General features: G+C 48.6%; 1 protein-coding gene across 1 annotated transcript in view; it reads left to right on the top strand.

The window, feature by feature from the left end:
- Positions 1-16,163, top strand: part of TRPC7 (transient receptor potential cation channel subfamily C member 7) — a 140,562-nt gene that overhangs the window by 123,389 nt on the left and 1,010 nt on the right. The window contains exons 8-11 of the mRNA XM_061151351.1: positions 961-1,156; positions 6,449-6,670; positions 7,306-7,386; positions 14,292-14,367. Of these exons, the coding sequence (XP_061007334.1) occupies positions 961-1,156; positions 6,449-6,670; positions 7,306-7,386; positions 14,292-14,367 (575 nt within the window). The remainder of the gene's footprint in view (positions 1-960; positions 1,157-6,448; positions 6,671-7,305; positions 7,387-14,291; positions 14,368-16,163) is intronic.

Below are 16,163 nucleotides of genomic sequence, written 5' to 3'. Positions count from 1 at the left end.
TAAATTGAATTACGTGTCACAAACCTGATATAGGGTCAGACCACAAAGTATAGACTATGAAATGGGCTTGAACCCTACTCTTAAAACCAAGGTATTTTGATAACTTGGTTATCTCAGAAGCATCAAAGAGCAGTGTCCTAAAAGCCAGCTCTCCCCTGGGCTGCCCTCACAGCACGAGCAGCCTCTTGAGCTGCAGGGGGAGGTTTAGGCCGTTAGCTGGTGAATCTGATCAATATGGACACATCAGACTCATAACTCTCATTCCCAAACACTCATCCCTAGATTAGAGCACCCAATATATGAGGCTGGCCTCATTACCCAGAGCCAGGGTCGAGGTAAAGCTTAGTGGTTTGAAGGCCCTACTTTTGAAAATCTCAGGCCTGGATTCGTACCCACACTTGCCAGCTGAGTGCTCCTGGGAAAGGCAGGGAAAGCTCTTGTAATCACTCCTTCCATCTGTCAAATGGAGGTAATAAGCCAGCCCATTGAAGAGGTGGTCATGAGGCTTAAGAGTGACAGTGACCAGCAAGCCCTAGTCACCAATGATGCTGGCTCCATTCACAAACACCATCCTCTTTCCTGTGGGGCTGGATAGTTTGAGAAGAGACACTCAAGAGGCTATTGAAGGAAGAGTGTGCTTTCTGAGGCTAATAACCTACAAGGACAAACATTTGCCCTGGTAGTTAATTTTAAATGTTAAAGTAATTGCAACAAGATAAGAACTGCTGCTGTAGCCAAGAGCCCCAATAAAAGGACTGAACGGGAAAGAAGAGCCTGCCCTTTACTGTGTCCTTTCAGTTTTCTTAGGGACCTGAATATCTCATGGTTTGAGAATCAGGCACCAGCCAGCAGCCCCAGCCCCACTCCAGAGTAACCACTGATGTCTGGATGGTGGCAACTCTCCGGTGAGAGTTGCCAGTTGATGCAAACTGCCTAAGAGGACAGTCTGTTTCCTTCTAGGGTTGAAGAAAGCTTCAAAACCTTATTTTGGTCCATCTTTGGCTTGTCAGAAGTGATCTCGGTGGTGCTGAAATATGACCACAAATTCATCGAGAACATCGGCTACGTTCTCTACGGTGTTTATAATGTCACCATGGTGGTCGTGCTGCTCAATATGCTAATAGCCATGATCAACAACTCGTATCAGGAAATTGAGGTAAGACCAGTTAATTGAAAATGCTCTCTCCCCCTGGGTTTAATCTGTATCCCTGTTTGAGGGATGATGAGGGTAATGATGTTAGAAACCCATGTGTTCTTAAATGTGAAGCCAGGGCAAACAACAGGCATTCTTCTTGGATTGCTCCAAGCAGCACTTCCAGTCAACCAGCCACAAGGCATGGCTGCACTACATCTGTAATGGCCCAACGAGGGCAGAAGAGTCGGGGTCATGAATCTTTGCTCTTTTACACATACCCCCTCAGGAGAGCATGCAGGTGACCCATGGCAAATCGGAATGACTATTTATTTCTACCCACATTCACTTCTGCCTCTCCTATGTTATTTATTAAGTACCTACTATATGCTGAGCCTGTGCTTGGCCCTGGTGATACAGAGATGACCAAGACACGATCTCTGCCCTTGAAGAGGTTTCCACTCGGTACAGTCAGGAAAAACGTACACACCAACCACCACACGACCGTGCAGCGGGGCCAGTGCACCCAGAGAAGTCCTAGCAGGTGTAGGAGGTGCAGGGCAGAGAGTGAGCGACTGTGTGGGGAGGAAGCTTGCAGAAGCCATTCAAAGACTGATTTTGCTAGACAGACAAAGGCATCAAAAGTATATCGAGAGGCAATTTATCAAAATCTAAAATGCATGAACCGTGAGCTATTGATTGCAGCCTTGTTTGGAACAGCAAGAAATAAAAAACAAACTAACTGAGCGTTAATAGGAATCTAGTTAAGTAGATTATGATGCATCTGAACCATGGGATACTGTGCAGCTTTTATAAAAGATGAGGACCTGCTCCATATTCTGATGTAGAAAGACCTCCAATTATAATGGTAAGTAGAAAAAAATCAAGCTTCAGAACAATGTATATATTGAACTCTCTTTACGTAGAGAGGAAGAAGAAGGAAAACATATTTCTTTTTGATTGTAAAATCATTTGAAAAAGATAAATAAGCTGAAAGTGTGCACAAGAAGGGGAGTACTGTTGAGAGGTGGGGGTTGGAGGACAGGATAGCTGTAAACGCTTTTTCTTTAAACCCTTTCATGCTTAAAATCATATCACTGTTTACCTATTAAAAGTTAAATGAATAAACTCAACATTAAAACAAAATAAAATGCACTGATGCTTTTGATACAACAATTCTATGCAGAAATATGATTTTGCATAGATGTTCATTAAAAGAAAACCTTGGAAATAGCCCATCAACTTGTTTAAATAAACTGAGATAGCACAGACGTTAAAATGCTGTTTATAAACAATATGACTTTTTTTGTGCTGACAGAGTAAATCTCTGTGATATTGTGAAATGAGAAAAACGCAAGCTGTAGAAAAATATCCTTGGGCAAATATCATTTACATAATAATACAAATATGCCTATGCAGAAAGCAAAGGTAGGAAATGGTACCCTTTGAGGAAGGGAGTGAAACAAGAAAGGAGTTTTCAAGGGGGACTTTCACATTTGCTTGGTATACCTCGGTACTTAAATCTCTTATAAGAAACAATTATTCGTGTATAGAAAATAATTGATTGTCATGTATTAGTTTGCTAGGGCTCCCACAACAAAATATTACAGACTGGGTCGCTTAAATAACACAAAGTTATTCCCTCAGAGCCCTGGAGGCTAGAAGGTCCAGGTCAAGCTACTGGCTTGGTTTCTTCTGAGGCCTCTCTTCAGCTTTCAGATGACGGCCTTCCTGCTACGTCCTCTCAGGGCCCTTCCTCCATTAGTCTCTTCTACTTACGATGACACCAGTCATGATGGATTGGGACGCCACCATTACAGTGTCATTTAACCTTAATTACCTCTTTAAAGACTCCCTTTCCAAATACAATCACATTCTAAGATACTGGTGCTTAGGGCTTCAACATATGGATCTTAGAGGGAAGCTTTGGTCCATAAAACTCCTCCAAAAAACAATATTCTATACAGTAGGAACAGCATGTACCAAGGCAGAGAGGGTCAAACAATGTGGTATACTTGACATTAGGCTTCCCAGGTGGCACAGTGGTAAAGAATTTTGCCTGTCAATGTAGGGGATGCAAGAGATGCAGGTTTGATCCTGGGGTCGGGAAGATCCCCTGGAGTAGGAAGTGGCAACCCACTCCACTATATATTCTTGCCTGGGAAATCCCGTGGACAGAAGAGCCTGGCGGGCTACGGTCCTTGGGGTTGCACAGAGTCAGACACGACTGAGCATGCCTGTAATACTTGGCTCCGCGCTCAAGAGTGTAGACTGAAGAAGGAAAAAAGACAAGAGGAGAGAGGAAGAGGTGAACCTGCGTGAAGCCTTAGTCTTAGCCCCCAGCTCTAACACCCCAGCCACCTACAGGAAAAGGCAGCACTGCATCAGCAGACAAACAACATATATACCTAAGTGTTTTACACACTTGGTCACCTATGTGGATAATGAGCTATTGCTAACTAACCTTCTTGGGCCTCAGCTTCCCCACGTGTCAGAGACCCCAGATGGTGCCTGACATACGTGGGTCTCTAGAGCACCCGCCCCAGGTTTCTGCCCCATCCTATGGAGCACATGGTGTGTTGGTCCAAATGAATATGGCATGGGAAGTCACGTGACTGGCAAGGGGGATATCCACTAGTTGGGGACAGGAGTGAGCAAGCCCATGGCTCGTGATGTCAAGTTATCCACCATAGGGTGGTGCCAGGGGACAGGGAGAGTGGACTGCAGCCCATCCTCCCCTTGGGCACTGGGCTTCTCCTTGTGGGGCGGGGGCGCACAGTCCCCACCCGCTCACCGCTGACTCCTGTACAAGGGCCCTGAGGACTGCAGCCGGGATGTGCTCGGGGTGTTCGTGGTCACACTGAACTCTGGTGGAGTAAACCACTGTAAATCTGTAAATCCCTGCAGGAGAACTTATTTATTCAATAGCTCTTGAGCATCTACATCTGAATGCACAGACGCGCCTGCCTCTGAGCCTGCTTCCACCCCCGCCATGGCCCTCCAGTGGGCAGACACGCCTTCTCCCCCTGAGCAGCGCCTCCCATGTCCCTGGGCCCCCAGCCATCCCCTCCTCAGGAGCAGCCCTCCCCGCCTGCATCCTCACCCTCGCTTTCTCTATCTAATCCTTCCTGTCAGCATCTAAATGCATCTCTTGATCTTGAAAATAAAAAAAGTAACTACAAACAATCCTCCCTCCACCTCACTTTGCAGCTCTCAACCTCTTTCTCTCCTGCTCTTTATTGCCCACAAAGAGCTGTTTATGCTTCTCACTGCCTCTCCACTAATTAACTGCTACTCTTCTCCACCCCAGCACACCCACACTTGACCTGGTTGAGAACTCCTCACCCTTTGGATCTCAGCAGAAACACTAGCCTTTGGGGCAGCCCTCCCTGACCCCCAGGGGCAGACCCCCCTACCCAGCATCTCCCCCAGCTGTCAGCCCAGTTCTAGATACAAACAGCTGATGAGTTAACACACTCATGTCACTGGCCAGGCTCTGTGTCCCAGGAGGTCATGTTTGCCAAACCCAGTGCTTCCCTAGCACAGGCCAGGCATACAGTAGGTGAACTGTAGGTCGGCACATAGGAGGAGGTTGGCTGAGTGACTAAAGGTTGAACACCAGGCACTGGGTTAAGCTATGGAGACACAAATAATATTTACTGAGAGTTTACTAAGTACTAATATCCGACATTGTTTTTCATGCATTGAATTCATGCATTCTTTAATTCCCATAACAGCCTGTGAAGTAGGTGTTACTGTCCTCATTTTATAGATGAGGAAATTGAGGCCCAGAGCAGTGAAGTCTCCTGCTATGGGGACACAGCTAGTAAGGAACAGAGGCAGGATTTGAACCCAGGCAGGCTTGGGAGCCTGTGCTCCCACCACCATATCACCCTTCCTCTCAGGTCGGGTGTCCCACCTACACCTCTCTGTCGTATGGCAGAGATCAGAAATGACCCTGCCCTCACAGAGCTTCCGGTCTAAAAGGCCTGTTCAGCATGTCCGCATAGACCAGGCCAGGGGCTGATGGGGTCTCAGCAAAAGCAGACAAATTGGTCAAGCTCGCTGGTGGTGACCTTAATGCTCTCCTGGCATGCCAGCAGCCTCAGGTGGGACCTGGCTAGGCTCACAACCCCTTGAAGTGTACCCACTGCTCACGGAACACGTAATCAATGCCAACCCCAGGGCCATGGGAGGCCGGCAGTGTGATCACCATGAGCAGAGGAGGAAGCCCAAGGCTACTACCTACATCACACAGCCGGTAACAGTCCAGGTGATTCCAAACCCCTAGCCTCAGGCTGCCCTCTTAGGACAGGGGCCCATGGAGCCAGGCCACCTATAGAGAACACACCCCCGCTAGCTCTCAGGGCACCCACTCAGCATTCTGGCATTGACACCAAGTCCGAAGTAACAGATCTGGGCTTTAAGTCTACCGCCACCACCAGGGACGAGCAGACTGCCTCTTGCCAGCTACATTCAGGTTTGCCCTTGAATTACATACGCTAGCTGTTGTTGTTCAGCCTCTAAGTCATGTCTGACTCTTCATGACCCCATGGACTGCAGCACACCAGGCCTCCCTGCCCCTCACTATCTCCTGGAGTCTGCCCAAGTTCTAGTCCATTGAATCGGTGATGCCATCCAACCATCTCATCCTCTGTCGCCCGCTTCTTTCACCTTCAGTCTTTCCCAGCATCAAGTTCTTTTCCAGTGAGTCGGCTGCTTGCATCAAGTAGCCAACGTACTGAAGGTTCACCTTCAGCATCAGTTCTTCCAATGAGTATTCAGGGTTGATTTCCATTAGGACTGACTGGTTTCATCTCCTTGCTGTCCAAAGGACTCTCAAGAGTCCTCTCCAGCACCATAGTTCAAAAGCATCAATTCTTCAGCTCTCTAGACCTATGCTAGACCTCTTAACATTGTTGGCAGCACTCTATTCCACTTTCTAGTAGGAAATACACAGTGATGTCTAATATGGTAGCCACAAAACCACATGTACTGAGCACTCGAAACGTGGCCAGTCCACAGTGAGATGTGCTGTGAGTATAGATGGCATGCCAATTTTGAAGACTTGGTATGCAAAGAAAATATAAACTATCTCATGAATCATTTCTCTAATGATTACATGCTAAAATGATAACATTTTGGGTCTACTGCATTAAGTAAAATACATCACTGAAATTAATTTCACTTGTTTCATTTTATATGACTCCTAGAACATTTAAATGCCCCCACAGGGTCCACCTCTGTGGCTGATGGGATGGGTCTGCTGGCGGGCGCTGCCTCTGATGGTGTGCTGTTGTTTTCCTCGCCCTGTAGGAAGATGCAGACGTGGAGTGGAAGTTTGCCCGAGCGAAGCTCTGGCTGTCTTATTTTGATGAAGGAAGAACTCTACCTGCTCCTTTTAATCTAGTGCCAAGTCCTAAATCATTTTATTATCTCATAATGAGAATCAAGATGTGCCTCATAAAACTCTGCAAATCTAAGGCCAAAAGCTGTGAAAATGACCTTGAAATGGGCATGCTGAATTCTAAATTCAGGGTAGGTAGCGTGGGGCTGGAGGGGCTGGAGGGGCAGCAGATGGGGGAGAGGGGAGCTGTGTGTCTTTGATTCACAGGATGCCCCTGAAACCAGGCAAGTCAGGAGCTCCGAGGAGGGACCCCGTGCTTTTTAGTCAGCTGGCACTTCAGCACAGCTGCAGCACCAGCAGGGGCCGCTAACCGGCCTCAGGGCCCCTCTGCCTGTTGGACTGAGCTGGGACCCCACGGAGAGACTCCTTAGTGGACTCGAAAGCAGATAGCTCTCCCCAGAAAGTAGCTGGATTGTCCTTTGGGACACCTGGGAAGGGAGGCTCCCAGTCCATTATCTCCCCCTCCTGGAGATCCTCAATTGTTAGCATATTAAAAATCCCTGGGCAGTCACTCTAACTGAGTGCTCTCCAAACAAAGCTGACCAAACAGTAATTCTGTAACCCACAGACAACCTGCAGAGCCAGAGGCCCCAGGAAATATGTTCCAGGAAGCCAAGCCACAGTGGATACAGGGACCTCCTGGGGGTCCTCATTTTAGAGGTAGCCCCCTATGCAGGTGCTATTTGAGTCTTACCGTGTAGGTATGTATTAAGTATTATGTAATATGTATCACATACTATGTATATTGGTTTTTTTTTTTTCCCAGAAGACTCGATACCAGGCTGGCATGAGGAATTCTGAAAGCCTGACAGCAAATAACACTTACAGCAAGCCCACCAGATACCAGGTAAGCACCCCTTTCCCAGGTACAGGCAGAAGTGGACTCCATTAAGACACCAGTATCGTCAAAGGGCTGAGTCATTCCCTCTAGAACACAGCTTCATTCCTTCCTGCAGTCAACATTTATTTATATGCCAGGCACCGTGCTGCTTCCTGAGGATACAGACAAGGTTCCTATCTCAGTGGCACTTCCAGACATAGAGGGAGAGACACTATGGATCAGTAAACATGCAATTAAATATGTAACTTCAAATTGATCAAAGTGTCAAGATGAAAAAACTCAGGTGCAAAAATGGAGAAAACCAGGGAGCCCCTGCTTCCATGTGGTTAGAAGTTGCGTCTTTAAGGAGAGGACAGCTAGCTAAGACCCGGTAGATGAGAAGGAGGCAACCACAGGGGGCCTTCAGGCAGAGGAAAAGCGCAAGCCAAGGCCAGAGGGGAGAGGCCTGGCAGGTCCAGAGCAGAGCCGCTGGGAGCCGCTGGAGCTCAATGAGCAGTGGAGGAGGGGAAGGCCATGAGGTCAGAGTTCAAATCCGGACCAAAGCAAGGTCAGGGTGTGGGTTTTACTCTGAGGTATCTAGGAAGGCAGTGGGAGGAGTTTAACTTGGGGGAGGGAGAAGATGATACAATTTTATTTATGCTTTAAGAAGACTACCTATCTGCTATAATGAGAAGAGACCAGTGGGGACAAGAGTGGAAGCAAGGAGACCAGGGAGGAAGATATGGTCCAGGCACAAGAGACTGGTGACTTGAAACATAAGAAGGGTGATGGAGAAAGGCTGACTGGCTCAGTATACATTCTGGATGGATTGCCAAAGGGACAGGATGCAAACCAATAGGCATGGGGTAGGGAGAGGCAGGCACCGCGGCGGCTCCCAGGTGGGCATCGATGTCTTCAGTAGGCACTTGACCTTAGACTGCCAGCCTGCACACGGTCATTATAAAAATTAGGAGGTCTTTTATGCCTGCAGATCTCACTTTGCTTTAGAAATTAATGCAATCTCTGTATCAGTTTGAATCAGTCAGTGATAAATAGTCACTACAGGTTATTGATTATAAAAGTGCAGGCCATCCTCTTCCTGCTTTCCCGCCCCTGATGACCAGTGGTTTTATCCACACTGACCTTTCCTATCAGATCTAAATCTGACGCTGTCCTGAGTGTTCCTTGGGGCCAAGGTGATATGTCCCTGGTGCCAGCATCCCCCAAGGGAGCCATTACAGACTCAGCATCTTCCAGACCCAGGTCTCTAATTGAATCTCCATCCGTATTTCAGAAGCTAACTCTGCAGTTAGGAGGAGTTAAGTGTACAATTAAGGAATGGCTCATCCCTCGTAGTACTTATAGTTTTATCGGATGACATGGACTAAAAAATTGGCAAAGGGCAAATCTTGTATTGATTTAATTGTGTGCTAAATTGGACCTGCCCAGCGTGATCAGCTTTGAGTTTATTTTATAGGACAAATCCTTCAGTCAGGGAAAGGATTTATATTTCTTTGCTTCTTAGAGAGAAGTAGAGATTATCTGTGCCACGGAAAAGATAGAAAACCATAATGGGTTAGGGGCAGATGTCTCCTGGGTTTTGAGCACAATCAGCAGCTGCAATCAAGGAAGACAGCTGCTGTGGTCAATGTCCTACAGCCAGATGATTTGTGAAGGGAACCATGCTCCACGGTGGTCTTGAGCAATCCCTATTCTGTCTTCCATCATTACTGGCCAAGTCCCTGCAACCTTGTCTCCCCCAGAGCTTCCTGCTGTGATGATACGGATTGGATTAGCCGGTTTGCAGCTTCAGGCTAACTGACAGTCTGGGAAAGCAGGTCCACCCTCTACCTTTCGAATCCATCAAGAAAAGCCTGGGGCAACTTACTCAGATCGTTGTCACCCAAAAGAAGACAGAGAAACTGGAAGACAGAAAAACTGGGCCCGTGGGCATCAGAGGGAGTGGGCTGAGAGGAGAGCAGACGGAGCATTTGTACATTTGCACTTTGCTCAGCCCTTCAAGGTCAGGTCTGGGCATCTTCCTGCGCCAACATCTGCTCAAATAGGAGTAAACCTTGAGCCAGCACAGGCGGACAGCTGGGAGCAGACTAGACATGAGAGCACGTATAATCTCACACATGCCTGTGAGACAGGCAGGACCTGTAACCCCACTGGACACACAAGGGACCTCAGTCACCCGGCGGGTTAAAGTGAGGTCTGTCTGCACCGCGCCACGCAGCCCGGCAGGAGCCCCTTGGCGCTCTTTGTAGCGTCACACCCAGGCCTCCCTGGAACCTGCCCTGTCTCTGTCTGACAGGCCCGGGGAAGAGGTCTGTCTGAGCCTGGGGGAAGGAAGTGAGGAACAGAAGGCGCTTTTGCTATCACAGGGCAGCAACCATCACAGAAGGAAGGATTGGGCAGGGATCTAAAAATAGCTCAGCCTTTTTCTTGAGCCCACTGGTGGCCTTCCACGCTGCACTGCTTTCCTCCCAAAGCATCTTTCAAAAATGCCAAGAAATTGTGAGAAGCCCAATTCACTCCCTTTTTCGCACCATGCAGGCTATACCCAGAGCCTCCTTCTCATGGAGCACATATGCTATCAGCCTCTCATTGTCGAGGTGCTGAGACATTCTGGAGCAATCCCAACAAGATAAAAGCCCTATTACTGATATGCATGTTAGTTGTTAAGCTTGTTTCCCTTGTGTCTCTAGTGGATCTGCTTGGTTGCTCAAACTTAAAATTTGTTGTTCAGTCGCTCAGTTGTGTCTGACTCTTTGCAACCCCATGGACTGCAGCGTGCCAGGCTTCCCTGTCCTTCACCATCTCCCAGAGCTTGCTCAAACTCATGTCCATTGAGTCAGTGATGCCACCCAACCATCTCATCCTCTGTTGTTCCCTTCTCCTTCTGCCTTCAATCTTTCCCAGCATCGGGGTCTTTTCTAAAGAATTGGCTCTTTGCATCAGGTGGCCAAAGCATTGGAGCTTCTTCAGCATCAGCCCTTCTAGTGAGTAGTCAGAATTGATTTCCTTTAGGATTGACTGATTTACTCTCCTTGCAGTCCAAGATGTTGGATGTTTAAGCTTCCCAACACTTCAGCTTTTCAGGGTTCTCCATTATAAGGGAAGACAGTTCCTCCAGATCTCAGAGGTTCTCTGTGCTTTGCTTTTCTTAGGCTTCCAGGGGTCTGAATTGTTATTTTTTGCCAAATTGGTTCCTTGTTTTTGTAATCTTTTTTCCCAATCTGGGTTCTGTGGACATGAGACCAAACAATGGAACAAAACCATGATGCCAGCAAAATGGCCAAAATATGTTTCCTATCATAGCTACATTTGACCTGATTAACATGTATCCCCTTGTTGGGGTATGTACACTTCATATCCTCACTCTCTGAGGGTGTATCTCCTTCAGGGGCAAAGCAAATAAACCGTGTCCCAACCAAACTGTAAAATCCAGGCACAGTCCATCACTGAAATAATTCTTTATGATGCAATCCCTTCCCCCTGAAACCCAGTGGGCATCCTCCTTCTTGCCTTCTAGATGACCTTTTCTGCAGAGATCAAAGCCAACAGGTTAGACAGCTTGCCAATGCTGATTTCTTCTCTCCTGGGGTCTCCTAAACCCCAGTTTAACGCATGACTTGTCCTGCGATCCATTTTGTCCACTTTCTTCCAAATGTTCCTCAATTCCTCTGCTCCTGAGCAGCAGCATTACTTCTCCTCTCTGGCTGCTGCTGGGCTTGACACCTTCTGCGTGCATGTCCTCTTCCTTGTCTCTGTCCTCAGCTTCCCTGGCTGCACCGAGCGGTCCCTCCCACTCCCTGGACACCAGCAGTGGCCACCTGGCTCTCGGACTCTGAGCCAGAGAACTGTGTGCCTCTCTTCTGGGACGTGGGCCTCGATGTCACAACCATTCTTATCCACTAGGTACCTCAGTATTAGTTATTTTGCCTGAATAAGATCACTAAATACAGTCATCTCCAGTCCTTGCTAAGTGCATCAGGGCAGAGCAGGTCAAGCTGGCATCGACAGGGACATATTAGTGTGGGGAAGGTTTATTATCTCTGCGAAGTGAAAACTCCTCAGAAGGTAAGCAGGAGGGAGCAGAAACTCATGCCAGAGGACCATGCTTTTCCCCCACATAGTGAAAGAGGGGAGGCTCCTGATGTCCATCTTTTCTGCAGACAGAGATCCTCTGTAGCAGCCATGTTAAAGAGAACTTTGGGCTTTTTTCTAACCATTTCAGACTTCCTGGGGATGAGACTGCTGCAGATTCCAGGTTGTCTAACACACATATGCCAGAGGGGAGGCTAGGTCCTCATCAGGGCATGAAGTCTCTTAGCACCTGAAAGGTGGTCACACTGGTGTCCCCGAAGGTGCCTGTCACTCCTGGAGTGAACTGGGCGGCAGAGGAAGGTTAAAGGGTCTGGGCATGTCTGCCATGCTCATGTAATCCTGCTTCCACGTTAAACCTCTAACATCCTCGTCTGTAATGAGAGGCTTAGAAGCAAACCCTTGCTGCTCTCCCCTTGGAGATGCAGGTCTGCAGAAACCACAGTTCAGATCAAGTCTCCCAGGGTTCATGCCTGGGCCGTGGGCATTCAGGACGATGCTTTACCAGTCACTCTCTTCTGTGGGACAGTGATCCATTCTCTGAAAACTAGCTGAGGCCTCTTCTTGCTCAAAAGACTCTGTGCCTTGTTAAAGGATAAACTGGCACCGAGAAGTGGTCCAAACCCCATGAGACCAATGGGAGCCTGTCTCCTGCAACTCATCTCTGAAACCATTATGTATTTAGTCTTTTCCTGAAGCTTGAACAAAGCCCCAACTTTAGTTTCCATTTTGGTAAATCCCAGATCTGCCACTTCCCAGCTGTATGAGCTTGGAGAAGTCACCTCTCTCTCTGAGCCTCGTGACCTCCTCTGTACAAAGAGATGACAACCCCCATCTCCTCTGGTTTCTGGGAGGGTTCCATGAGGTCATTTTGTCAAGGAGGCCAACACAGCTTCTGGACTGTAGGAGACTCAATACATTTGTATTTATAATAAATACATACTATGAAATTTTTAAATGATCAGCTTAATCATGTTGCACTAAAACAGTGTGCACATGAAGCCAGGAAGTTGGTTACCGTCATAGCTATGAACGCGTTCCACTCAGCTCCATCCCAGAAAAGGGAGCTCTTCACTTCCATCTCTGGCTTATAATCTTACATTGTAAATAAATAGTCTCTTTAACTGACAGATTCAGAAATGGAAGGGTCTCAAGTTCTTGATGTTTTTTCTTTAAAATGACAACAAACTTTAACTATGGATAGATCCCCTGGTCTTGTGTAAGCCTGAAAGTCTGCAGTAGAATATTTCCAAATTCCTTATTCAGTAAGAGTGTTAGATACTTGGGTGTCTGGTTTGTTGGTTTTATCCCCCGATGAGAACTTGGTTCAGGACAAAGTTTATTTTGTTTCTGTTGCTCCAATTCAAAGTGAAAAGAGCATCACTGACTCCCACGAAAGGCATAGATTCTTAAAACTCAGGTAACCTGCCTCATTGACTACAAGAGTGTCAGTGAGCGATCTGGCATTGCAGTTGAACCACCATCAGGGCAAGACCCAGGCCTCTCAGAGAAGGAGCAGCATGAAGGCAACTTACTCTATAACTGTGCAGCCTGAAATTAGAGGCTGACTCAAACCACAGCGCCCAGCAGACCTCCAGTGGGGGGATAGGAGGGGCCCCCATGAGCTCTCAGAGCTCAGTGGGAACAGCCTTTCCTGGGGCCGAGTGAACCATGGCATCACAGCTAGAGATGCCCCCTTGGCGAGGTCACTACCTTTAAAGGCCCTGTAGGCGCCACCAGTTGGTGATAATATTACTGCATTCCATCCCCCAGCTCTCTGCATCCTGGAAGCTCACTTCTCTTTTACTTGCAAGCAGCTTTTTCCTGAGCCCATGTCAGAGAGGACTTAACCCCCTGCTTGACCTCACACAGCAAAGCCGAGGACAGAATGCGGGGCCCTTCAGCCTAGCAAGTGCCAACTCTATCCCCTCAGTCCTCAGGGTGAGCAGGTAAGCGGAAGGGATACTGAGGAGCTGGGAATCCCCCTCTGCGGTGCTGCTGGGCTCCTACAGATTCAGACGGCTCGGCCACAAGAATATTTTTAAATCCTGCAATTTCGCAGTAACCCTGGAACGACTAGCTGGCAGAATCCAAAGTTCACCTCCTGCGGTCTTTCTTACACTTGGCTCTATTCTCGGTGGCTCTTCAGTGTTTGTTCCTGCCTCCTTTGCTGAAAGGATCTGGTATCTGCATAATAAGTAGGACCTCCAGTGTGACTCCCGACTGTTGGGGGGGCGGTGAGATTTCAGGGAAGCGGGATCTTGGCAAAACCTCCCAAGGCTCGGCTGTATCTGTCTCTGCCTCTGGTAGGAATTTTCCAAAGTACAGTGGACTGGTCCTCCATGCCTGTTCCTGACTATGGGCTCAGTGAACCTCTTCTCCTGCATAGCAGCTCCATGGGAGACAGTTCTACCTGGGCTGGCCAGCTAGGACTTTCTTACTCCCCCAGTTTGCATCGGTTGTTGAAATCAGGCCCAGAGAAGAGGGCATGATGGGCTAAGGTCACAAGGGGCAGGGAAAAGTCAGGCTGAGGACCCTCAAACAGTGCACGTGGATCTCAGGTGTTTCTGTCTCTCTTCGTGGCTGGACCTCCTGCCACTGCGAGTATCCCGTTCTTACATTCAGGCTCAGGTGCTACTGAATCCAGAGAGACTGGAACCTCCCCATTAGTCAGGTCACTCCTCAAGAGCGAGGCATCAGGCAAGGGAGGGTCCCCAACTCTGCCAGGCACTCTGCAGGAGGGAGAAGTCACGCCTACAGGATGCAAGCTGCTTCTGTGCTTGGCTGGGCTGGTTTGATCCCTCCCTGTGTTCATGTTTCAGAAAATCATGAAACGGCTCATAAAAAGATACGTCCTGAAGGCCCAGGTGGACAGAGAAAATGATGAAGTCAATGAAGGTAAGTGACTGGATCTGCTTCCTGGAGGGCGGAAGCCAGATGTGGTCTCACCGAGCCTGCAAAGTCAAGGTATCGGCGGCAGGGCTCAGTCCCTGGCTGGAGACCCTGGAGAGACTCACTGGAGGTGTTGGCAGAATAATGCAGGGGAACACAGTTGCAAGACTGGGGTCTCTGTTCCCTGGCTGGTCGCCAGCTGGGGCTGCCCTTAGCTCTGACCACAGAGCCCTCCACCTCAGCACCAGCACCAGGACATGGAGCCCTAATCACAGAATGGTTCTGCCTCCCCAGTCACGGCTGACACAAGTCACCTCCTGTCCCTTGAGCTCAGGACAGCCCTGAGCTCCTCATCCCCAGAGCGCACCGACAGGCAGACCTAGACAGCCCCTGTTCTGGCTGGCTCCATCCTATCTCGCATCCTGGCTCTCAGAAGCTACCAACCAGCAGTTTCTCAAAGAATTCCTTCCACCCCCTCAGAAGTGCTTGCTATAAAAGCGGATCCAGAGCTCCCCTGCCCCCCTAATAAATCAGCATGGCCTGGGCGTCTGCCTGTGATACAAGTACCAGGCATTCTAGTACCAGGCATTAATTCTGACGCACGCTGAAGTTTGCCAACTACATTATTTTCACTGTTTGGGTTATTTTCCAGTCTATTTTAAGCAGCTACTCTTAAGTGAAAAGCGAATTACCATACACCAGGTAATTAATCTTCATGAGACACCTGGGACAAATATTTGCTACCTTCCAAGAGTGAAGGTACCAAGTCTTTCCCTTGCCAGGGTCCCAGGGGCCTCTGGAAGGAGCCTAGTCATTTAGTGTCCCTCTGCTTCATCCTGGGACATCACTGTGCAGCCTCAAGATCAGCAATGACCGAACAACCCCTGGGCTGACACTGTCTAGGAGCTGAGCAGCAGCCCATGTGTCCACCCTACTGTTGGGTCTCAAATACAACACAGCCAGGTACCATGGCAGCCAGCCCTCTGAAGTGTGTAATGTGACTGACAGGAATGTAACTGATTAGAGAAGGTGGGGCTGTCCAGGTTTCATGCCATGGGGATCACAGCATGAAACTAGGGCTTAGTGAAGCCCCCATGAAAACAAGAGCTGTATGCCTTTGTCAAAACTGGCCAGACTATAGCTTTAAGACTTCTGCATCTTCTGTGTGTCAGGCATACTTGGAAAATAGGTATGGCTAATGTGTCCCCCGGCAGTGGACTCCCACTTGAGTCAAGAGTTAAGTCCAGTATCTCCCAAACCAGGCAAGAACCTTTCAACCCCACTTTGTGGCGAATGAGAAGATTCCCACAGCCCAGGCCCATGTGGACCTTTAACCACGTGGCTCACTGTGGAAATGAGTGGAAAACCCTACCTAGTGGCCCCGCACCATAGAAGGAGGCGGCGTCAGGCCTGCCGCGGTGCTCCAGTGAGGCATGCTGCTTGCGTGATCTGGGCAGACCCTGGTGCTGCGAGGCTGCCTGGCTCCATAGCCATGGCCACTGATCAGCCGAGCTGATTCCCTCAGATGCCTGGGAGTTCCTCCTCCCTGCAAATAATGATGACAAGACAAAACATGAAGCATGATGAGAAAGAAATGTTAAAATTAACAAGGGTGCCGCTCAGAGTCTTAAAATCTGCCTTTAATGGCTCCAAGACCAACGTTCTATCAAGATAAAATAGGTGCAAGCAGTTCACCCTGATCTTGATTCCTCTGTCTACCTCAAACCCTTCAGGGAGAGCTTGACCAGAAATGGGAGAAGGGTCTTCAGCGGACAAATATGTCCTTTAGTGGGAGGAACTGG

Source organism: Dama dama, chromosome 9, assembly GCF_033118175.1.
Source record: "Dama dama isolate Ldn47 chromosome 9, ASM3311817v1, whole genome shotgun sequence".
NCBI classification, from domain to species: Eukaryota; Metazoa; Chordata; class Mammalia; order Artiodactyla; family Cervidae; genus Dama; species Dama dama.
The sequence above is the reverse complement of the archived record's forward strand: the minus strand, read 5'-3'. Positions and strand labels throughout refer to the sequence as shown.